The following is a 23,388-nucleotide window of genomic DNA, read 5'->3' as shown; positions in this document are numbered from 1 at the left end:
CAGAGGACGCTCTGGACCTCTGAGTCCTCTCAGACTGAGGAGACCACAAACTGAGGTTAGTCCTGACACGTGTGTTAGTTTCAGGAGCGAAGACAGTTCACTTCAGATCCGGATCCGGTCCGTTTGCTTTTCATTCACAACCAATTCTTTCAACATGAACTAAATCCTCATCCGCACTCCACACCGGTTGGTGGCGCTAAAACCAATTCAGTGTTTACCGACAAAACCCAAGAAGAAGAAGAAGAAGAAGAGGAGGAGGAGGAGGAAGTAGAAGAAGAAGAGTGCGTAGCTTCCGTGTGTGTTGTTTTGAAGCCCTGGAAGCGGCAGCTGTTAGCTTCAGAGAAACAGAAACATGTCAGCTACCGAGGACGACACCGAGCTCAGGGACCTGCTCATCCAAAGCCTGGAGAGCAACGGAGTCCTCAACAAGCTCAAGGTCCGAAAAACTGCTTTTACTGCCGCAGCGGGTCCGTTTAACCGGGCCACCGGCCAGCTATGCTAAGCTAACGGTCGCGTAGCAGCTAGCAGGTCGCTGAGACGCGGCTAACTGTTGCTGTGAGTCCGTTTCAGGCGGTTTAACATTTAACGTTAGCTCCCGGGCTAACGGCCGTTTCTTTAACAGGTCATTCAGTCTGACCTGGAAACAGTTTCTGTGAGTGGAGAAGGTTTTATCCCCTCTGATGATGATGATGATGATGATGATGATGAACGTTAACGAGCTGCAGAGAACTTCATCTTCATCATCCATCAGTCTGTGCGGTATTCTCTCAGTCTGTTATCACAGGAGGACAGACAGGACACACAGGACACACACCACCTTCCTGCAGCTCCTCAGCAGTCATATGTCTTTGGGTGTCTTTCCTTTTCTGTCCAGCAGACAGGAACAGCTGTCTGATAAAGTCTGCTGTTTGTCCCTGCAGGCAGAGATGAGGGCGGCCGTGTTCCTGGCCATGGAGGAGCAGGACAGACTGGAGGTGATGGTTAACGTTTACAGTTTAGAATATTCATTTCGCTTCTGGCAGCTGCCATGTTGGTTCTTTACTACATAGAGTGCTAATTTCCATGTTGTTGTTCTTTTTCCTCAGAACAAAACTCCTCTGATCAATGACAATCTGAAGAAATGTCTCAACACCAAAGACGGTCAGTGGTGTGTTCCTCCCTCGTCGTGTTTCTGAGTTTAATTTTCAGGATTTTTTAGCCTCAGAGACCAAACGTTTGGTGAAGTCGGATCTTTTTGTCTCCGTCTTGTTGAGTTTTCTCTTCCTTTGTGCAGCTGGTTTCATTGTGAGCTCAGTTGTTTGTGTGTTCAGTGGCACAGACGTGCTCTGTGATGATGGTCTGTAGGACTCGCTGAAGGAGGAGCTGTTGTAGCTGCTGTTTGTCACCACAGGGTGGAGCTGTGGCAGCATCAGGCAGCTCAGAGCCTCTGAGTCTGACGAACCGAGGACCTGCGCTCAGTTCCTCATATTTGTTAAATCAGTGAAAGTTCAGAAGGTTTTTGACTTGTTGTGGTTCTGTGTAGAACCACTCTGCTACCTGCAGAACGCAGGTGCAAGAGTAAAACACAGTAAACAAAGCGAAGCCTGCTGGGTCTTCACTGCATGTAGAACCCAAACAGCGTCTCCTCCGTGCTGTCTGCTCCTGAACCGGTTTGCTCTCCTGCAGGTCGCCTGGTTGCCAGCCTGATCGTGGACTTCCTGCAGGTCTTTAACCTGGACTTCACCCTCGCGGTGTTTCAGCCGGAGATCAACTCGGTGAGTTTCATGTGGCTCAGAGACACGAAGACGCTGCTTCAGACGTGATCTGACCACAGTCTGACTCGGCGTGTTATCTCTGTGGTGTGTGGGTGTGTAATCCTCATCCTGTGTCATGGTTCCTGTTCAGAACTGACACGTGAACGTCTGTGGTCTGATCAGTGGAGCAGATTTTAATATGGACTAAAATGTTTGAAACACACACACACAGCAGTGAGTCCACCAGAGACAGTTACAGCCAGGTGAAGCCTCCTCCAGGTGTTTCTTCTCCTGATGTCTGTCTCTTTTTTTTTTTTTTGGCCGGGGTTTGTGTTCGCAGCTGAACGGTCTGGACAGTCGGGACCTGGTCTGCAGAGAGCTGGGTCTGTCCGAGTCTGAGGTGAACAGGAACTGTCCTCTGCTGCTGGAGCTCGTCAGGAGAGGACAACTCCGAGACAAACCGTCCGTCTGCATGGAGGTGAGCCATCAGCTGAAAGACAGACACGATATCCTGCTCTGTGTTCATGAAACCTGTCAGGTGTGATCATTCCTCTGACCTCTGTCCTCTGTCTGTGAACAGGGAGACAGAAGTGGAAATGTCCCCAAGGTGAGCTTTGTGTCTCTGTGTCTCTGCGTGTGTGTGTGTGTGTGTGTGTGACTCTGTGTCTCTCTCTCTGTCTGTCTGTGTGTGTGTGTGTGTCTCTGTGTGTGTGTCTCTCTGTCTGTCTGTGTGTGTGTGTGTCTCTCTCTGTGTCTGTGTGTGTGTGCTGACAGTCCGGCTCCGTCTCATGATCTGGGTCACTGAGCTGTAGACTCAGTAGAGGCGGAGCTTTGATTTCCTGTTGATCTCAGTGTGTCCTGGTTTCTGCTGCTGAAGCTCAGACTGTTCCACAGTGTGTTCACTCAGTGTACACACAGTACCACAACATCTGCAGTACCACAACATCTGCAGTACCACCACATCTGCAGTACCACAACATCTGCAGTACCACCACATCTGCAGTACCACCACATCTGCAGTACCACCACATCTGCAGTACCACCACATCTGCAGTACCACCACATCTGCAGTACCACCACATCTGCAGTACCACCACATCTGCAGTACCACCACATCTGCAGTACCACCACATCTGCAGTACCACCACATCTGCAGTACCACCACATCTGCAGTACCACCACATCTGCAGTACCACCACATCTGCAGTACCACCACATCTGCAGTACCACAACATCTGCAGTACCACCACATCTGCAGTACCACCACATCTGCAGTACCACCACATCTGCAGTACCACCACATCTGCAGTACCACCACATCTGCAGTACCACCACATCTGCTGCTGCTTGTCTTTGTTCAGGTTCAGGACTCTGATGTCAGCCAACCTCAAAGCCTCTTCCCTGAGGAGAAGATGGGCTGTCGATCTGTCAGTAAGGTACGTCTGAGCCTGACTCTCCGGTGTGTGCTGGAGTTCCTGCTGAGCCTGACTGTAATGAATGGCAGCCTGAGTGTAGCAGGCCTAGTGGTCTGTCTTAGAATGTGTGTGGGCGTCCTCTGTGTGTGGGCGTCCTCTCTGTGGGCGTCCTCTCTGTGTGGGCGTCCTCTCTGTGTGGGCGTCCTCTCTGTGTGGGCGTCCTCTCTGTGGGCGTCCTCTCTGTGTGGGCGTCCTCTCTGTGTGGGCGTCCTCTCTGTAAAAGTCCTTTATCATTATGTATTATTCAGGCTTGTGATTCTACAGGAGCCTCCTGGTTTCATGTCATCAGCTGAGACGTCTCAGTGTTACAGGTGCAGCCTGATTTAGTGAATCACTGGTTTGAAACTAACTAGTAGTTACTAAGAGCTTAGGAAGGACCAAGCAGCTTTAGTGAAGGATCTATGAAGAGCTGCTCCGACACAGTGTGAGACTCTGATAGAGCTGGATCCCAGCAGGCACCGCTGTCTTACCTGAACAGGTACTGCTGTTCAGCACCATCACTGTAAAGTTAGTTTGAGCTGATGTTAAGCCTCAGGTGTCAGGTGTGTAGACTCTGATAGCTGCCCTGTCCCTGTCCCTGTCCCTGTCCTTGTCGTGTACAGATCCCCAGATATAAAGGCCAGAGACACAGTGGACAGAGTCAGACAGCAGCCAAGGTAACAAGAAGGAGGACAGAGCACAGAGACATCAGCGGCTAAGCTAAGCTAAGCTCGGCTCAGCTGTGGGAATCACCCTGTGTTTCTGACTGGGCTTCATGCTAACGCTCACTGCGCTCACTGTTACTAACTCTGACGTTCACGCGCTGCTTTGATTTGCGTGTTTCATTGTGTAACAGTTAATAACCTGAATCCAACACCACGTCAGAGCTCACTGTCTGATCAGAGTCAGGTCTGATCACATGAACAGGGCTGCTGCTAATTTCAGTTTCACTTCATCCACCAGGTATTTTCATGATTAATCGGTTGTAGCTCAGTAACTCAGTTCACTGTCCTCTGTGTCCTCTGTCATGGTTCAGGACTCGGAGCGTGTGACGGCTCTGGGTAAAGGAGACTTGCAGCAGCAAGTGTCTGACAACAGGATGTCGTCCTTTGGTCTGAAGAGGGACCGTCTGGACCTGGACCTGGAAGTGGAGGACGACCTCGACGACGGAGATTCATTCTTCGACGACCCGCTGCCCAAACCTCAGAAGACCTACGGCTGGTGAGGACACCTGAACTGAAGCTGTGACATCTGTTCTCTGCACTGACACAGATGTCTTCACCTACAGATTCATCAAAAGGTGGAAACGCAGCCGTAGGTTTAAAGGAATAGTTCCACATTTTGGGAGGAGAAGAGGGTTTAGAGCAGATGGATCTCAGCACTGAACAGTGATCGTGTCTGAGCGCTAACCAGAGACGGCTGACTCTGATCGATCCGGATCAATCAGAGTCAGCCGTCTCTGATTGATCCGGATCAGGAAACTCCTCCCAGGGTTTGGGCAAAAATTAGTTCAGTTTCAGTTTAACAGATTCTGTTAGGTGAAAAATTCACACTCATATTCCCCAAAGTGAAAGAAGCATGGCAGCACTTTACTTCATCATCAACTTTGAGACGTGACGTCTTCAAACGTCCAGAACTCAAAAATATTCATTTTCACAGAAAACAAAAAAAAAACTGCAAATCTGAACATTTGAGAAACAGAAACCAGAGGAACAGAAGAATTCTGTGACGTTTTTCTGTCGATGAGCTAACTGAGTCGTTGTTTCAGCTCCTGTTTATCGTGTTCAGTCCTGGACATTGTGTCTGTGCGTCTTCTCTGAGACGGTCTGTTGTGTTCTCTTTTTGCCGCCTCTGAAGTCGTAGTTCTCCCTGTGGAGAAAAGGATTCATCAGAGAGGACGGACAGTCAGAACGAGTAAGTACCTGCAGAGCTCGGACTCATGAACAGGACAAGTCTGATCGTTTCAGTAGGACACACGTCAGAGTGAGACTGATGGAGTGAGACTGTGACGGTGTGAGACTGATGGAGTGAGACTGTGACGGAGTGAGACTGATGGAGTGAGACTGATGGAGCGAGACTGTGACGGAGTGAGACTGATGGAGTGAGACTGTGACGGAGTGAGACTGATGGAGTGAGACTGTGATGGAGTGAGACTGTGATGGAGTGAGACTGATGGAGTGAGACTGATGGAGCGAGACTGTGACGGAGTGAGACTGATGGAGTGAGACTGTGACGGAGTGAGACTGATGGAGCGAGACTGTGACGGAGTGAGACTGATGGAGCGAGACTGTGACGGAGTGAGACTGATGGAGTGAGACTGATGGAGCGAGACTGTGACAGAGTGAGACTGATGGAGTGAGACTGTGACGGAGTGAGACTGTGACGGAGTGAGACTGATGGAGTGAGACTGTGACAGAGTGAGACTGATGGAGTGAGACTGTGACGGAGTGAGACTGATGGAGTGAGACTGATGGAGCGAGACTGTGACAGAGTGAGACTGATGGAGTGAGACTGTGACGGAGTGAGACTGATGGAGTGAGACTGTGACAGAGTGAGACTGATGGAGTGAGACTGTGACAGAGTGAGACTGTGATGGAGTGAGACTGATGGAGTGAGACTGTGACAGAGTGAGACTGATGGAGTGAGACTGTGACGGAGTGAGACTGATGGAGTGAGACTGTGACGGAGTGAGACTGATGGAGTGAGACTGATGGAGCGAGACTGTGACAGAGTGAGACTGATGGAGTGAGACTGATGGAGCGAGACTGTGACAGAGTGAGACTGATGGAGTGAGACTGTGACGGAGTGAGACTGTGACGGAGTGAGACTGATGGAGTGAGACTGTGACAGAGTGAGACTGATGGAGTGAGACTGTGACAGAGTGAGACTGATGGAGTGAGACTGTGACGGAGTGAGACTGATGGAGTGAGACTGTGACGGAGTGAGACTGATGGAGTGAGACTGATGGAGCGAGACTGTGACAGAGTGAGACTGATGGAGTGAGACTGATGGAGCGAGACTGTGACAGAGTGAGACTGATGGAGTGAGACTGATGGAGCGAGACTGTGACAGAGTGAGACTGATGGAGTGAGACTGTGACGGAGTGAGACTGTGACGGAGTGAGACTGTGACGGAGTGAGACTGATGGAGTGAGACTGATGGAGCGAGACTGTGACAGAGTGAGACTGATGGAGTGAGACTGTGACGGAGTGAGACTGTGACGGAGTGAGACTGATGGAGTGAGACTGATGGAGCGAGACTGTGACGGAGTGAGACTGTGACGGAGTGAGACTGATGGAGTGAGACTGTGACAGAGTGAGACTGATGGAGTGAGACTGTGACGGAGTGAGACTGTGACGGAGTGAGACTGATGGAGTGAGACTGTGACGGAGTGAGACTGATGGAGTGAGACTGTGACAGAGTGAGACTGATGGAGTGAGACTGTGACGGAGTGAGACTGATGGAGTGAGACTGTGACGGAGTGAGACTGATGGAGTGAGACTGTGACGGAGTGAGACTGATGGAGTGAGACTGTGACGGAGTGAGACTGATGGAGTGAGACTGTGACGGAGTGAGACTGATGGAGTGAGACTGATGGAGTGAGACTGTGATGGAGTGAGACTGATGGAGTGAGACTGTGACGGAGTGAGACATCAGTCATACACCTCTGACTCAAACCATCAATCATCTGAATTTGATAAAGCAGAGAAATAAATTCAGTCCTTTCCAGTTTGTGCTCAGAGTGTTGGGAACGAGAGACGTGTCGTGGGGACAAACTCTCTGTCTCCGTCTCTGACTCTGCGTCTGAGACGGTCCAAACCCAGAGCTCCGTGCTTTCTGTGCCTTTGTCTTTCATTTCTCTTCTTTTTCTTCTTCTTCCTTTGATCGTTTCTGCTTTGCTGTCCTGTCCCTGTGTCCACAGTCAGTAAAGACACTCTGTCCTGTTTTACCTGAACGATGCTGCAGGTGAAGTTTGTTCCAGCTGTTATTTCACAATAACGATCAATAATCAGTGATCAGTGTCTCTGATGTTGTGCTGCTCAGCTCCTGTTAACGTGGACTCTTTTTGTCCAACACCAGCTGGACAGGTCTGAACTTTGGGTTCTTGATCTGAAGTTGCTGTTGTCTTCTCAGCTTTTCTGGTTTCACAGTAAAGGCCCTCTAATTAAGGTGCTTTTATTGTGGAGTTAAAAGGAAGTGATGCGTATCGTTGGCAGTTAAATGCATCAGCGTTAGCGCAGTGTCCTGTATCTCACCTGTCCAGGTATCTCTCCCTCACCTGCATGCCTCCACTGGCTCGTCTGTTTCCTGATTTCTCCACTTTGTCTTCGATGTATCTCTACTGTCTGTCTGTGTTTTGCCTTGTGTCCCGTCCTGTCTTCTTTCTTCACCTGTCCTGCCTGTCTCTCTACCTGTGCGTCTCCCCTCCTTGCCCTGCAGTGTTGTCCCCCTGAGGGAGGAGTGTCTCTCTGGGCCGGCCGTCTCCCCCATGAGGCGGGGCAAGAGCCTGAACGAGTGAGTCTGCACGGTTCGCCACGTCCTCCGTCCAATCAGACGACTCAGATCAGTGAATGACAGTGAGCAGGTTAAAGTCACAGTCCTGTTTCAGTGCCCATTAACCTGCGCTGTGATGTCATCAGGTGATGTGTGATGTCATCAGGAGCTGCTCCGCTGACTCTGACCGTGTTTGACGCTGTGGATCAGACACAAGCGTCCCCGTCAGTCCCAGTGGGACGACTGAGGCGGGAAAAGCCGCGGTCCTTGAGCAGCGGAGCAGCTCCGGGCTTTTGGATTCACCAACACCAGAAAATGAGTTGGACAAAAACTAAAAGACGAAACTGTCCTGAGACATTTTCTGCATGAGCAGAGTTAGAGCTGCAGGTTTATACAGTGACAGTCCTCAGAAGAATAGAAGTTCCTGTGAGTGTGACTCTGTCTGTCTCCTGTCTCTCTCTCTGTCCCGGCCTCAGTCTGTCTGTCCTGGCTGCTGACTCAGAGGTCGAGCGAGACGACCCTCTGTCTGAACGCGGTCAGAGCTCTGAGCTCAGGTGAGCGACGAGTGACGGTCTGATCAGTTGATTATTGGTTATTGGAGGACATAAATTCCTCATGAGTGAAAGTGAAAAGTGTCTCCGGTGTCCTTCACTGCAGGAAGACTCTGAAAGTCCTGAAAACAGGACGCGCCTGAAAGTCTTTAATCACAGTAAGACATTTTAACAAAGACCCAGACCCATGAGTCCTGTGCACTGTCTGTGTCCCAGGAAGATGGAGACGTCCGGGGCCAGAGAGAGTCCTGCAGGGTCCGTGTCTGAGGCTCCGAGACCAGGAGGAGGAGGAGGAAGCAGCGCGTCCGAGCAGAGCCACAGCAGGAACGGTCAGTTTGACGGTCAGTTTAACATCTGGGGCATTTTTAAGCTTTGGCCTGAGGGTGGCGCTAGAGCAAAGGTCACGAAGTGATTAGAATCCAAAGGGTTCGTCCTCTGGAGATCAGGAACGAGCTCAGACTGTGAGACAGCTCGATTCTCTTCTTACAGGATCCAACTCCAGAGAGAAGGAGCTCAGAGACCCGAAGGCCCCGAACGATCGGACTGGATCTCTGCGTTTAGGTACGAGTCCGTCCACCGCGGCTCGGCCCGGCTCAGGGTCTGCATCAGCACACTGAGGTCAGAGGTCGTCCCATTGCTTCCTGCCACGTTACCAGGTTACCAAGCGAGTTTGAAGTTGTCAGCAGCTTCCTCTGTTTTCATCATGCACAGTTCAGAGCAGCGTCCTTCTCATTCAGACCTCGTCTGTTTAGAAACTCAACACAGGAAGTGACACTTTTATTCATGTTTGAGTTTTGACTGAAGTTGTGATGAGTTGGTGCATCAGCTGCTGAGTCAGAGCTGGAAACACACACACACACAGTAACACACACACAGTAACACACAGTAACGCACAGTGAGTGTGTGTGCTCGCTCTCAGTGTTCTCAGAGAAAATGTTTGTTTGTTTTCTTCAGACAAACTGAACCTGTTTAACTTTGTTTCCACAGACGATGACGTTGAATACGACGACGACTTTAACAGGTGTTTAACACACAGTAACACACACACAGTAACACACACACAGTAACACACACACAGTAACACACAGTAACACACACACAGTAACACACAGTAACACACAGTCACACACACACACAGTAACACACACACAGTCACACACACACAGTCACACACACACAGTAACACACACAGTAACACACACACAGTAACACACACACAGTAACACACAGTAACACACACACAGTAACACACACACACAGTAACACACAGTAACACACACACAGTAACACACAGTAACACACAGTAACACACACACAGTCACACACACACAGTAACACACACACAGTAACACACAGTAACACACACACACAGTAACACACACACAGTAACACACACACTAACACACAGTAACACACACACAGTAACACACACACAGTAACACACAGTAACACACACACACAGTAACACACAGTAACACACACAGTAACACACACACAGTAACACACAGTAACACACACACAGTAACACACACACAGTAACACACAGTAACACACACAGTAACACACACACAGTAACACACAGTAACACACACAGTAACACACACACAGTAACACACAGTAACACACACACAGTAACACACACACACAGTAACACACAGTAACACACAGTAACACACACAGTAACACACACAGTAACACACAGACACTTTTCTGCTCAGTCCTCACGTCTCCTCGGGGCAGTTGGACAGTTTGCTCAGGCAGAGACAGGGTGATGGTCTCAGCTGTCCCGTCCTCCGTCTGCTTCTTCGTCACTCGGCAGTAAACTAACTTTGACCTTTGCATCTTTTTATTTCAGTCATCGCTCAGATTTCTCCAAGAGCGAGCTGAGTATCGGCGAGGAGATCGAGGAAGTTTCCATCGAGGGACCGGACAACAGCGACAAGGTGATCAGACGGTTGGCGTCCATCACGTGTCCGTCACGCGTCCTGTTTCAGGTTCGGATCTTTGAATTAAACCACGTGTTGTTCTTTGTTCTTTCTTCTGCAGTTCGATGAAACCACCCAGGACCTGAGTGTCTCTCAGCTCAGTCAGAGTCATGGAGCTGATTACATGGAGGAGGTGGCCTGACTTTCCCATCATGCACCTCTCTGTATCACTGATATTTAAGTCTGTACAGTTTCTCTGAGCAAATAAACGGATTTGTATCGAGCTGGTTTCTGCAGAAATATTCAGCAGCTCGGTAAATGACAGGCTGCAGCAGGTTAGTCTGAAAGGAGACGGGAAAATGCAGGAATGAAAAATGATTGTTAAGGTGTAGGAGTCAAGGTGAACGGATGAACTGATGAACGGATGAACACTGCACCTCAAATCTACAACCCAGCATCCAGTCTGAGTTCTGCTCAGCCAGAGAGAGAGACTGAAAGAGGAAGGTTTCAGAAAAGCACACACACACACACACACACATTTCCCCTTTCATCAGCAGTGTTTTCAGTGTGATCGATGCCGAGCAGCTGCCTCCACCACCTCCACCTCACCATCACCTGTACGAGACACAGACGAACCAGCAGCTCAGTCCAGACCTCAGACCTGTGAGTCCTGCTTTTTATTCACAATCTTCTTTTCAGTTTCACTGTGATTTAATTTATTTTTTTATTTTTATTTTTTTTGCTTTGGTTGAAGGCTCAGTCTCAGTAAAACCTCAGCTCTTTGGTCTTCCTCTTTATTTCCCAGTGAATCTTTCCGTCTCAGACCTGTGGCTCCTGAGCTTCTTGTTTCTGTTAATCTGGACATTTTATTCTAAACGACGTGTGAAATGTCCGGGTGTGATTCTCCTGACACGTGTGAACTTTAACCGTGCAGCAGTCAGACAGAAATGCTCCGTGCACTTTGGTTTGTGTGTGGCAGAGTTTGAACCAGCAGCACCGTCGTCCCACAGCGAGTCACTTTTCTGTCATTTTCACTTGAAAATCGACAGGATGTGAAGGTTAAAAGGCTGATGATCATTTCTGATGTCAGCTGTTTCAAAGTTAAATCAAGATAAAGACTGACTTCAGCGTCTGAGCTTTAAATCTTCTTCTCTTTTTCTGCCTCTGAGCCGCAGATGTGTGTCAGAGAAAGAAAGAAGAAGAAGAAACCAGTTTCATAAAATAACTTCAGTCTTTGAGTCGCCCAAGTTTTTACTGCTCATAAATGTTTGCGCTTCTTTTACTCATAACAGGATATTTTTTACAGCGTGGTGTCTCTGTTACCCCCCCCCCCCCCCCAACAGACCCCAGGTTTCCTGTCTCTGTGCTGTTTGAATAAACTTTATTTATGCTGCAGTTTATACGTCAGATCATCTGCAGTAATAAACCCAGGTTTGTGTGTGTCTGTGTGTGTGTGTGTGTGTGTGTGTGTGTCCAGTCCAGTCCAGTCCTGGGATCAGCTGGTGGTTAAGGAAGTCCTGTGATTTAGAGGAAGTCCTTAAATACACCTCACAGGTAAACAAACACCTGCACAGGTGACACAGCAGGTTTCTGTGAGTGTTGAACTGAGAAGGTTTGAGTGTGAGAGCAGGTGGAGGAGTAAACCTGCTGCGCTTTGTTGTTTGAGCCTGTTTGTTTTACTCAGGTGACATTTGAAATAAAGGAAGTCGGAGAGGACAAACCGTGCAGCTGTTGTCCAGTCCGATGTCTGCGTCGTGTCCATCAAGCAGAAGTAGGGAGCAGGAACATGAGGTGTTTGAGGAACTGTCGGTGTTTTACACCATCTCTTCATTTCTCCTTTAAGATCAGGTTTAATCTGCAGCCTCAGTCTGACGCCGGAGCCCCAGCTGGACCGTCTTCATGTGAGAACGGGTCTAGACCTGCCTGGGTCCGGGGTCTGGGGCCCGGGGCCCTGGGTCCTGTATTTAGTCTGGGAAAACTGACTCTGACACTGTGTCGAGCTCATTTCATGAACCGACTGATTTAGTTTTTCTGATAAATTTGCAGCTTTTCCACCAAACAGCAGGTGAAAAAACCTTTTAAGAAGCATTTTCCTTCATTAACACTCCCACACCTTCACAAACTGAGAGTGACTGAAGTGTTGGAGGGAAACTGATGTAAAGTCATTAAAAAGGGAGAAAGGTGTGGAGGTGAGAGAGCGGGGGCTCTGAGTTCCCATGATGCTCTGAGTGACTGTAAGTCAGACCTCAGAGAGGAGCAGAAACCGCACGGAACACATGAACTGGGTCACTCAGTGTTTGGGGCTGAACTGACCTCTTTTCTGCAAACTTCCTCTCACTGTTCAGACACCTGACAACAAGCACTCACACGTTCACAGTCATACGTTCACCATCTCCATCGACCGCAACTGGAGCATTTTCATGTGAAACCTCGACACTTTTTACCAGCAGAAGAAAACGTGGTGACGTTTGTGCCAGTTTCACTTCATTCAAAGCTTCAGCCCGAACCTGGAGAGTCAGAGAGAGAAGCAGCCGCCTGCTGTGAGCTGAGCGCCGGCGGCGGGTCCGTCCGTCAGCGGCTGTGAGGGTGCGCACCCCCCCCCACACACACACACACAGCCACACGTAAAAACTGTGAACAATGATCAGGTCTGACCCAGACTGTGGATCACAGACTGGACTTTGTCTTTAAATGCTGCTGCGTCTCGCCTGCAGCTGACTGGAAACCAGTCCAACAGGTTGTTATCTTGTGATCATGAACTCTGTCTCATTCACTGACTTCCTCAAAGGTTTGTGGTCGATTCTGAGTTTTTATTCCAAATATTCAAATCTGGTCAGTGTCAGGGCTCCTGCTGTTTCTCTGATGGACTCAGACTCAGGTTGGACCTCCTGTCCCGGTCTGAGCGGGACTTTAAAATCCAAACCCTGAGGCTGTGGATTCACGCCGGTGTTTGGCTTCTTCTTCTTCTTCTTGTCTTTCTCACAGACACTTTGATGTCTGTGCAGTAAATTTCGTGGAGAGACTGAAAACAGCTGATCAACGTGTCGAATCTTATCGTTTTAAAAGTGAAAGTTAGAAAGTGACCATGAGGTTTTACGTGCTGGACTTCTTCCACCTGCTCCAGCTGCTTCCCTGAGCTGTGGTTGGTGTTATTTTGTTGTGAGGGTGGTGGATCTCGGTGTGTTCTCCTTCTAAATGTGGATTCATTTGCATTTTCTGTCGCTGGTTTCCTGAACGTTCCTTTAAACTTTGTTGTAAATATGAACAGAGTTTATTTCACTTAAAGCTGATAAAACTTTCATTTCCTCTTCTCATATGTTGTGAAACACCTTTCTGATCAAATGTAACATGGCTGACGCGTCTCTGAGTGAATGACTCCCTCAGGTCTCACGCCACAGTCTGACGTTCCCTCTGTTCTTTATTTACAGCAGCAGAAGAAGAAGATGGAGTTCTCATTGGACGAAGGTTTGGGCGGCCTGTCAGATTATGAATATGGTGACGCTGAGTTTGACTACGACCCAGTTGGACCTTGTTCTTACCAGAACAACCGCAGCGTGGAGCTGGTGGTCGGGCCATACATCCACTCCATCATCTGCATCCTGGGCTTTGTGGGGAACATTCTGGTGATCATCACCTACGCCTTCTACAAGAGGACCAAGTCCATGACCGATGTCTACCTGCTCAACGTGGCCGTCGCGGACCTGCTGTTCGTAGCGTCGCTGCCTCTCATCGTCTACAACGAGTTGTCGTCGTGGGCGATGGGACAGGCGGCGTGCAAGCTGCTGCGCGGCTCCTACAGCGTGAACCTGTATAGCGGCATGCTGCTGCTCGCCTGCATCAGCACCGACCGCTACATCGCCATCGTCCAGGCCCGCCGCAGCTTCAGACTGCGCTCGCTTCCCTACAGCCGCCTCATCTGCGCCATCGTCTGGGTCTGCGCCTTTCTGCTGTCCATCCCTACCTTCCTCTACTACAACTGGTACCAGCCGTCCCACACCATGGATATCTTCTTGTACGACGGACAGGACGAGAATCTGACCCACATCTGGAACTCCTCCATGTATGAGGGACAGAAGAATCTGACCGTGCATCCACAGTACGTCTGCGAGTTCAGGTTCATGAACAACAACACGGCCTGGAGGACCAAGGTGGCCGTCCCCGGCACCCAGCTGGCCGTGGGCTTCTTCCTGCCGCTGCTCATCATGATCTTCTGCTACACCGCCGTCATCATCACGCTGCTGAGGGCCAGAAACTTCCAGCGGCACAAGGCGGTGCGGGTGGTGCTGGCTGTGGTGGTGGTGTTCATCACCTGCCACCTGCCCTACAACATTGTGCTGTTTTACGACACCGTCAACATGTTCGAGCAGCAGACGTGTGAAGCGTCCGACGCCCTGCAGGTGGCCAAGACGGTGACACAGACCATCGCCTACCTGCACTGCTGCCTGAACCCGGTGCTGTACGCCTTCGTCGGGGTGAAGTTCAGGAACCACTTCAGAAGGATCATCCAGGACCTGTGGTGTCTGGGGAAGAGGTACATCGCCCCGCGCCGCTTCTCCAGAGCCACCTCCGAGATCTACGTGTCCGCTCGCCGCTCGGTGGACGGATCCAGCGACAACGGCTCGTCTTTCACCATGTGAGGACGTCCGGTGCGTTTATCCGTGGAGCCCGTTGGTGTGAACCGGGAACTTCCTGTTTAATCCGGATGTTGCTGTAGCTGAGCTCGAGATCTGAAGGTCGAAGGTCACTGAGAATCCAAACCTGACTCAAGTCTGTAAAACATTTTGTTATATTGTGTTGCTTTTAGCTGTGGTTCTCAGTCAGGGCTCAGAAACCAGGGATCATCAGGTCCAAACAACGTGCTGCAGTTTAGCTGTCAGATAATCCTGTTTCCTGTCTCTGTGCTCGTTTCATGTCTCTCTGTGGTCTTTGTGTCTCTCCGTGGTCTTTGTGTCTCTCTGGACGGGACTAATCAGTTTCAGGTCTGAAAGTGAAGAACAGGTTTGAGGAAACAAACTTTCTGAACAGGAGAAAACTTTTTTCACTGGATGTGATTTAGACTCAGTTTAATCAATGAAAGAGGAATAAAAACAGATTCAGTGTTTTTCTGTGCATCGTGGACAGAGGAAACATTTAGACCTTTCAAAGTGAAATAAAATACAGATGCCAATGAAATGCTTTTATTTTGGCGGTTTTGAGGCTTTGCAGCTGGACTCAGCTGGACTCAGCTGGACTCAGCTGGACTCAGCTGGACTCAGCTGGACTCTGCTGGACTCAGCTGGACTCAGCTGGACTCAGCTGGACTCAGCTGGACTCTGCTGGACTCAGCTGGACTCAGCTGGACTCAGCTGGACTCTGCAGCCTGAACTTTTCTTCCTGCAGATCTGAGCAGTTTGGGATTTAAAGAGCAGCTCGAACTCTGTAACATCGACTGATTCTTCAAATGTCTTCGCTTTGACACAAACGTCTTACTGTGTCCTGTCGTCTCTGCTGTTTATTTTCTTTGAACTAATCATGTGACTAATGTTCAGGTTTTTTCTGATCTTGCCGTTTTCTCTTTGAATAAATGTTTTAATACCAAGTGGTTTAAATGTCAAAGGGCTCAGGTCTGTGAACTTCACCCTCCAGCTCCACCCTGTGGTTCTGGGCCTCAGCTGCAGGTGACACCACCCACAGGGATGACAGATTTAATGAGAGGTCTCACTCTTCTCTCCTCTGTCAGCTTCTCTTCTTTTAGTTGATTGTATTCTGTTGTTCTTTTCAGTCGCTCACATGAGAAACGAGCAGAATAAAACTTTTTCCTTCGTCACTCGGCCTCTGGCTCCGTGTCCGTGCTTCAGCAGCGCTTCAGCTGCTGTTGGTGTTTGGAGGACAGGAGGACAGGAGGACAGGGGGACAGGAGGAGCAGCGGCATGTGAAGCCACAGAGGAAGAGACATCAGTGAAGGTGGGACATGTTGCTGTTTCTGACGTTAGGATGGACTCTGTCTGTTCACAGTTATTCACAGATTGTTAACGTTTATTTCACAGGTTCAATTTGTGATGATGATGATGATGATGATGATGATGATCATCATCATCATCATGTCTGAAACACAGACCGCTGCAGCTGAAAGCTTCAGCTCACTGTGTCTCTCCTGCTTCACTGACCTGTTCAAATAATCAGAGACTGTCTCTGCTGCTGTCAGCACACACACACACACACGCGCGCACACGCGCACACACACACGCACACACACGCACGCGCACACACACACACACACGCGCGCACACACACACACACACACACGCACGCGCACACACACACACACATACATGCACACACGCAGACGCACAGTCAGCAAAATTCATATCAGACTTTTTTCTGTTACTGTAAAAATAATTAGTGTGATGAGAAGAGACACATTCTCTCTCAGTGTTAACTCATCCACATCTTTCTCCATGACCGAGGTCACGTCAGTGTGTCCTGCAGAGACATGTTGTTCACATGATGAGGAATAAACAACGATAAACACAATCACACACCTTTCAGCTCACACAGGAAGCAGTTTGCTGTCAGAGTGTGTGGTTCAGGGTTTGGAAACTTCATCCTGCAGCTCGACTCTCTGCTGTCGTACACAGAAGCTGAAGGCAGCTTAAACACAGGGAGGACGAGATTATGGGGACGTGTCCTGCTGCTGCAGGAAGACGACAGACTGAACAGATGGACCCAGCAGGACACACACACACACAGGTGTGTGTGTGTGTGTCCTGTGGAGACTCCATGCGTCTGATCAGCTTCGTTTCTGCTCTTCAGCTCCGAACTCTGTGGGACTGGAGGAGACCTGGACTCTTGGACGGAGACGCAGGTGTGGACAGACATGATGTTGGACTGTTTGCTCATCATGAACAGAACAGATTATTGCAGCTGCTGTGCCTGAAGCGATGGAGCTCGACTGCCTGTTTCTGCTGCTTTATGAGGACGTCGTCCCCCCAAAGACAAAGACAAACCCAGGTCAGCCTCCAGGGGACGCTGTGAGGAGTCAGATGTATTTGGTTCATGTCTCCTTCTTTTCTTTTGTTCTTTATGTTGAGCTGAAAATGAGCGGAGACTCCAGGCAGACCCGGAGCTGCCACAGGAAGAGGAAACGTTCACCGCTCTGCCTCGTCAAAGTAAAGGTTTTGTGAAATGTATCATTCATTCATAATGAAGAGCTGAAAACAGTGAATACAGAATCTGCCAGCTGTGACTTTTCCTCTGTTTTATTTTAAACTGACACCAGCAACATATCAAACAAACCCTCAGACGTTTCAGACTCAGTCCATCTGTCCAGACTCACCTGGACCAGGGACCAGACACGCCTGGACCAGGGGCCAGACTCACCTGGACCAGGGACCAGACACGCCTGGACCAGGGACCAGACACGCCTGGACCAGGGACCAGACACACCTGGACCAGGCACAGAGCCCATGATGTCACTCTGCAGAGGCCTCTCCTGCAGGTAACTCTGAGTGCGTTTGTTTTAGCTGTTTGATGAGGAGCAGGCGGGTGGGGCTAACGTTTACACAGCTTTAAAAGGCTAAACTCAACTGTGTGTGTGTGCGTGAGACAGTCCTGTCTGGTCTTCAGACATCAGACCACTCAGGGACCCAGCTCCTGAACATCAGCTCTGCTCCAGATGTTGAGCCACAGCAGGAAATAACCATCTACACATTCTCAGTTAGCGAGCTCAGCAGCACGTGGAAACAAAAAAAAAGGCACAGCTGGGGGGGGGCGGGTCCTCAGGTCCCAGGCCTGGACTAAAGAGGGACTTATCACGGGACACATCATTTGTCCCGGTTCAGAGAGAGGACAAAGGGCACCAGGGCTCCTCTGGCCTCTGCGGGGGAGGGCAGGACCTCCGGCAGGAAGCCCTCCTGCTCCTCGCGCACCTCAAACTGCAGAGTCTGGCTCCGGTTGACGCAGTAGATCCGGTCCCCGAGCACCGCGCAGCGGAACGGCAGCGGGTTTTCCAGCGGGAAGAACGCGCCGCCGTGCCACACCTTCACCACCGTGTTGTACTTGTACACGCTCAGTCCCGCGCGCTCCCGATCCACGTCGAAGCGGTACACGAGGCTGCGGTGCGCCACCATGTCCGTGGACCTCCGCCGGCTCTCGTTGAACGGACACTCCTCCCACTCGTCCCTGCGGGAGTCGTACCGCAGCAGGCGGTAGAAGAGCGAGCCGCCGGACACGAACAGCTCCCCGCCGCACGACGTCGCCTCGTGCGCCACGGCGAACGAGCCTTTGGGCAGCGGAGCCACCGGGGTCCACCTGTCCGCGCGCGGGTCGTAGCGCTCCACCGTGAACAGACACTCCCCCCCGATGGCGTACAGGTAGCCGTCCATGGAAACCAGTCTGAGCTGGCAGCGGGGCTGGGTCAGCGGGCGGATCTGGCTCCAGAGGCCGGTCAGTGGGTTGTAGCAGAAGACCCGGTCCGACGCCTTGGAGCGACCCTCCCCTTGCGCCCTGATGCCCCCCGCCACGAACAGGTAGTTGTACATGGTGCACATCCCGGAGCCTTTAGCCGGGATCTCCTCCGGCAGGTTGGTCAGCACCTCCCACTGCTGAGTCTCCGGGTGGAGGCAGAACACCCGCCGGTGGCTGGTGTCCTCCGGGCCCGGCAGCAGCGGGCTCTGCGGCCGGCCGTCCTCTCGGCTGCCCCCGCGCTCGTACACCTCGCTGCTCTCGGCCACCGCCAACACCTTCCTCCCCTCCATCCTGCGGGCCAGGATATGCTCTCTCTCCCCCGCCGCCAGTCGGCCGTACACGGCGGGAGTCCGCAGCACCTGCAGGTAGTGGTCGCTCATGTAGCGGTAGACCCGGTCCCTCACGCCCTCCGCGCCTTCGCTCTTGGCTTTTGTCAGAATCTCGTAGCAGTTTTCTGCGCTGATCTGTTGCGACATGTCCGCAGCTGCTGAGCCGAGGTGTGAACAAAGATCCCCGGCGGATGCCTCTGACTCCTTCCCCTCACCGGCTTCCATTTGTTGCGGATTCATCGGATCGATCCCAGCGTCAGAGTCAGTTACACGTCCGATCCGGACTTCTTTCTTTTCTCGCCACAGTACGCCCCTTCACTCCTCCTCTTCTCCTTTTTTCTCTTTTGTTTCAACTTTCCCTTCCTCCTCCTCACACACCAGCCAGATCCGGCTCTTGTTCAGTAAACGGATCCTCCATCCTCTGCTCCTCCAGCGGGGCGCGGTGGCTGCTGACTACGCGATTCTTCGCCTGCTGTCTGGGGAGGTTTGCTGCGTCTCCCCGCCGCAGAGCCCGGGGATGTCTGCGGACACAGAGGCGTTCAGTGACCGTGCGGACTCTTCTCCCTGCGCCCCGTGAGGACGCTGCGTCCTCAGACTGGACTCTGTGTGTTCTGGGTTTCCGCCCCTCTGACTGTGCGGGCGGGCGGAGGGAGACACCGCTGCAGAACCACACTGAGGGTTCCTGAGCTGCAGAACCCTTCATGCTGCCTTCACGGGACCGTGGACGGTCCAGAGGTCCAGACGCAGTGTTCTTTACCAAGATTATTTTAGATTTCAGTTTTTACAGATGTTTGAAGAAAGTGTTTAAAAATGGGAGCTTTTATTTTGTAAAGAGCAAACAACACAAACAAGACACAATATTTACCGCACATCTGTGCAGATGTGCCACAGTCAAAAAACAAACAAGAATTTACACCGAATAAATGACAAAAATCTAACGAGTGTTTTTCTCTGTCTGCACCGAGAGCAAGCAAGCAAACAAACAAACAAACGAGCAAACAAACAAACGAACGAACAAACAAACGAGCAAACGAACAAACGAACGAACGAACGAACGAACGAACACTTCCACGCAGACTCAGTGAAACGCTTTATTTATTATTCTTTCTTTGATTTTCTGCCTGGAGCTGATCCCAGACCGGCTCAGTCTCAGCCTCTGGCCGCGTCACTCTTCTCTAACTTGTGGTTCTAATTGTTTTTCATTCATTAACATTGTTTTTTTTTTTTCTTTTTTTCTTTCTTTTTCAAACGTGAACTGACCTCAGATCAGATGCTCAGCTGAGGGAAGGATGATGATGGAGCCGGAAACATCTGGAAACTCACGCGTATGAAGTTCCATCAAGATCCTGGAGGAGAAGAAACTTCTGAATCTTTGAGACCAGAGAGAAAAGTTGGACTGAAAATGGAGCAGACACACACCACCGCTGTGTACGACTATTAACCTGCTGCGAACGATGTCAACAACAACAACAACAACTGTAAATAATAATATTAATAACACATCGTATTTACTCCTGGTTTACTCACAGAGCGGAGCTCAAAGTGTTTTTCAGAATAAAAGCTGTGTGAATGGCGATGATGTGAAAACACCTGAGCCTGCTCACCTGCAGTGAAGGTGGTGTCTTTAACAAACAGCTCCACCTTCTGGAGAATCACACCAGTCTGGTTCAGGTCGGTTTCACCGCCGTGAAGCGAGTGTGTGTGATCATCCTGAAATACAACACAACACAACACAACACAACACAACACAACACAACAACACAAGAAAACCAGAAGTTTTACTTCTATCATCAGGTTTCAAAGATTTTATCCGGAGTCCGAGTCTGTTGACGTCATCTCTCTGTCACAAACAAACAAACAAACAAACAAACAAACAAACAAACAAACAAACAAACAAACAAACAAACAAAGAATCAGGCAGGTAAACATCACTGCTGCTCAGGCTCTGATTCCTTCACTGTCTCTCAGTGACCTGCAGAGGGCGCTGCAGGCCGTGAGACACAAAACACTGATCTCTGTCCTCAACACACACACACACACACACACACACACACACACACACCCCGACTTCATTCCTTTTACTTCATGTGTCTCAGCAGTAAACCTGCAGCATCACCAAGTCCATGTTTTCACTGTTTTTATTTTCATGTGTCTTTATCGGTTTTTCTGAAATTCAGATTAAACTCAGCTTCAGGCTCCAGAGGAACGATGGTCTGGGAGAGGAACCTGAGAGAAGAACCTGAGAGAGGAACCTGAGAGAGGAACCTGAGAGAAGAACCTGAGAGAGGAACCTGAGAGAAGAACCTGAGAGAGGAACCTGAGAGAGGAACCTGAGAGAAGAACCTGAGAGAGGAACCTGAGAGAGGAACCTGCGAGAGGAACCTGAGAGAGGAACCTGAGAGAGGAACCTGAGAGAGGAACCTGCGAGAAGAACCTGAGAGAGGAACCTGACAGAACGCCAGTTCTCACAGGATGGAACTGTCAGGTCAGTGAGTCCAGTCAAACGACCACACGTCAGGCTGGTTTCAGACCAGTCGATCGTCTGTAATAAACCTGTCCGTCCTTCTCTCTGTCAGGAGCCGAGACGTCGAACATGTTCCTGACAGAATCAGAAGAGACGAGCTGTTTGTGATCTGCAGGTAAATCTGTCCCGTCTTCACAGGACAGAGTGTCCTGCACGTTCAACACGATCACTGACTGAACGCTGAGCCCACGTTTCCAAACTGTCCACAGCTCAGCAGCTTCACTGTGGATCCGTCCACTGAAACTCAACACTGATCAGCTGATGTTTCCAAACCTGTCTCTGTCTTCATCTATAAATTGTGAGTGAAGAGCAGAAACAGTTTGCAGAGCTGGAGTCATGAGCCATGGACCTGTGATGGTGGAAGGAACTGCAGCCTGTGTCTCAGAGTAAAGAAGGATTTTTTATTAAAATATCAAGAAAGCGTCTGTTTCTGTCCCAGTTTCCGGATCAACGAGACGAGTCCAGCCCGCAGCTGACAGCTAACTGACGGCCAGTGTTTCCACGTCAGGTGACAAACGCTAATTAAGGGCCTTCAGAGTGAAGAGGACAGAGTGTTTCCACCTCCTCCTCCTGAGCGACGGCTAATTTACTCTCAAATGAGTCAATAAAAAGCCATTTCATTCCGGTTGCCATGGCACCCAGAAGCCCCCTCATGAAATGATGGACGACCTCCAGGAGACAGTGAGCTCAGAGACAGCTCAGAGCAGGAAACAGGAAACAGTAATAAAAGTCTGAGAATTTATCCAAGTGACAGAAACAACAGGACAAAGAAACGTCTCGTCCAACAGTAACACTACAGCAAGACTAGTTCACACGTCTGTTTTATTTGTGTAGCTCTGAATCCTAACAGACGTTTTCTGAGGGTACTTTTCATATAGAGCAGGTCTAGACCCCAGGCTTTAAGTATTAGTGTCCAGTCTAACTTTATAGGAATTTAATATGATGTAATATAAATGTCCTCACTTTGTAAAACATTGTGATTTGTCCCCACAAAGATAGATGTACAAGAACATGTGGCCCTGAAGTTCACACAGTAAGATGTTCAGTATCTGAACAGCTGGTGCACGAACGTCCAACCTGCTCTGCTTTTCTTTTTTTTCAGTGTTCTTGTCTTTGTGGTGGTTGTTTGGCAGCTTTTCTCGTCTGTGACATCAGTAACCACACCCACGTCCTCTGACTGGCAGCTGGGGGGTTGCACCCTGGCCACCGGTCTGGTCCCGGCCCGGTTTGTGCTGAGCTGAGAGAGGGTTAAATTACTGAGGGCTGTATCATATCTGATGTAAACATAGTCTGTCCTTCATGGTCTTTAAAGGTTCAGTCTGATGTCTCTTCTGTCCTCTGACCGTCTCATGTCACCTTATTTTTCTCCAGGTCGGATTTCTGATGTGGTTTTGGGATGAAACTCTTTATCTTCAGTCTGTGTTTCCTGAGCGGATGAAATCAGTCGAAGACGGTGTCTTCGCTCCGAGTCCACTCGGCTCAGATACTGGTTTATCTCCTGATGGAGTCTGTGGAGGATTCCAGGGTCGGACGTCTCTCGGCCGAGCGAAATCAGATGAGAGGAAACTGAAATGTCACTGATAGACGGGACGAATAAAACGGACAAACATCAGCTGTGAAGGAAACGCTGTAAAAACGCAGAGAGCTGCAGGAACACACCGAGGCTGAGTTTCTCATTCAACTCTACACAGATCTGAAGTAAAACTGAATCACTGTTAATCCAAAAGAATCTTATCTTTATTAACATGTTTGACAGGAGGCGATCCACTCATCCTGGACGTTTCCATCCTTTTCCACAATCCACACTTTACAAATGATTAGAAAACTATTCAGTACAAAGACAAATAAAAAGGCTGAATGCAACACTGAAGGTCTCACGTCAGTTAAAAACCAACACACCTCAGAAACAAAGAGAAATGCAGGAAGTCACAGT

The 23,388-nt window shown here is 49.9% G+C and overlaps 2 protein-coding genes across 11 annotated transcripts; one reads left to right on the top strand and one right to left on the bottom strand.

Moving 5' to 3' along the window:
• The first annotated feature begins 290 nt into the window (after nt 1-290).
• On the top strand, nt 291-15,739 carry LOC121199555. Of its 10 annotated transcripts, none has more exons than XM_041064360.1 (19): nt 291-436; nt 921-974; nt 1,086-1,140; nt 1,666-1,754; nt 2,074-2,211; nt 2,314-2,340; nt 3,095-3,169; nt 3,811-3,864; nt 4,224-4,408; nt 5,045-5,101; nt 7,628-7,702; nt 8,158-8,235; nt 8,449-8,561; nt 8,722-8,793; nt 9,220-9,253; nt 10,088-10,226; nt 10,715-10,820; nt 11,635-11,711; nt 13,586-15,739. In XM_041064360.1, the coding sequence occupies exons 1-19, from the start codon at nt 353-355 to the stop codon at nt 14,792-14,794; spliced, it is 2,721 nt and encodes a 906-aa protein (XP_040920294.1). In that variant the 5' UTR covers nt 291-352; the 3' UTR covers nt 14,795-15,739. The 10 variants fall into 10 exon arrangements, with proteins under 10 accessions (XP_040920294.1, XP_040920293.1, XP_040920292.1 ...); XM_041064359.1 differs by having other exon boundaries at nt 8,449-8,573; nt 13,589-15,739; XM_041064358.1 differs by having other exon boundaries at nt 8,449-8,573.
• A 1,495-nt stretch (nt 15,740-17,234) lies between these two features.
• Nucleotides 17,235-19,347, bottom strand: LOC121199565 (kelch repeat and BTB domain-containing protein 11-like). Its single transcript, XM_041064375.1, has one exon. The coding sequence runs from the start codon at nt 19,169-19,171 to the stop codon at nt 17,960-17,962; it is 1,212 nt and encodes a 403-aa protein (XP_040920309.1). The 5' UTR covers nt 19,172-19,347; the 3' UTR covers nt 17,235-17,959.
• Nucleotides 19,348-23,388: the final 4,041 nt, after the last annotated feature.

Source organism: Toxotes jaculatrix, chromosome 19 (assembly GCF_017976425.1).
Source record: "Toxotes jaculatrix isolate fToxJac2 chromosome 19, fToxJac2.pri, whole genome shotgun sequence".
Taxonomy (NCBI): Eukaryota; Metazoa; Chordata; class Actinopteri; family Toxotidae; genus Toxotes; species Toxotes jaculatrix.
The sequence above is the reverse complement of the archived record's forward strand: the minus strand, read 5'-3'. Positions and strand labels throughout refer to the sequence as shown.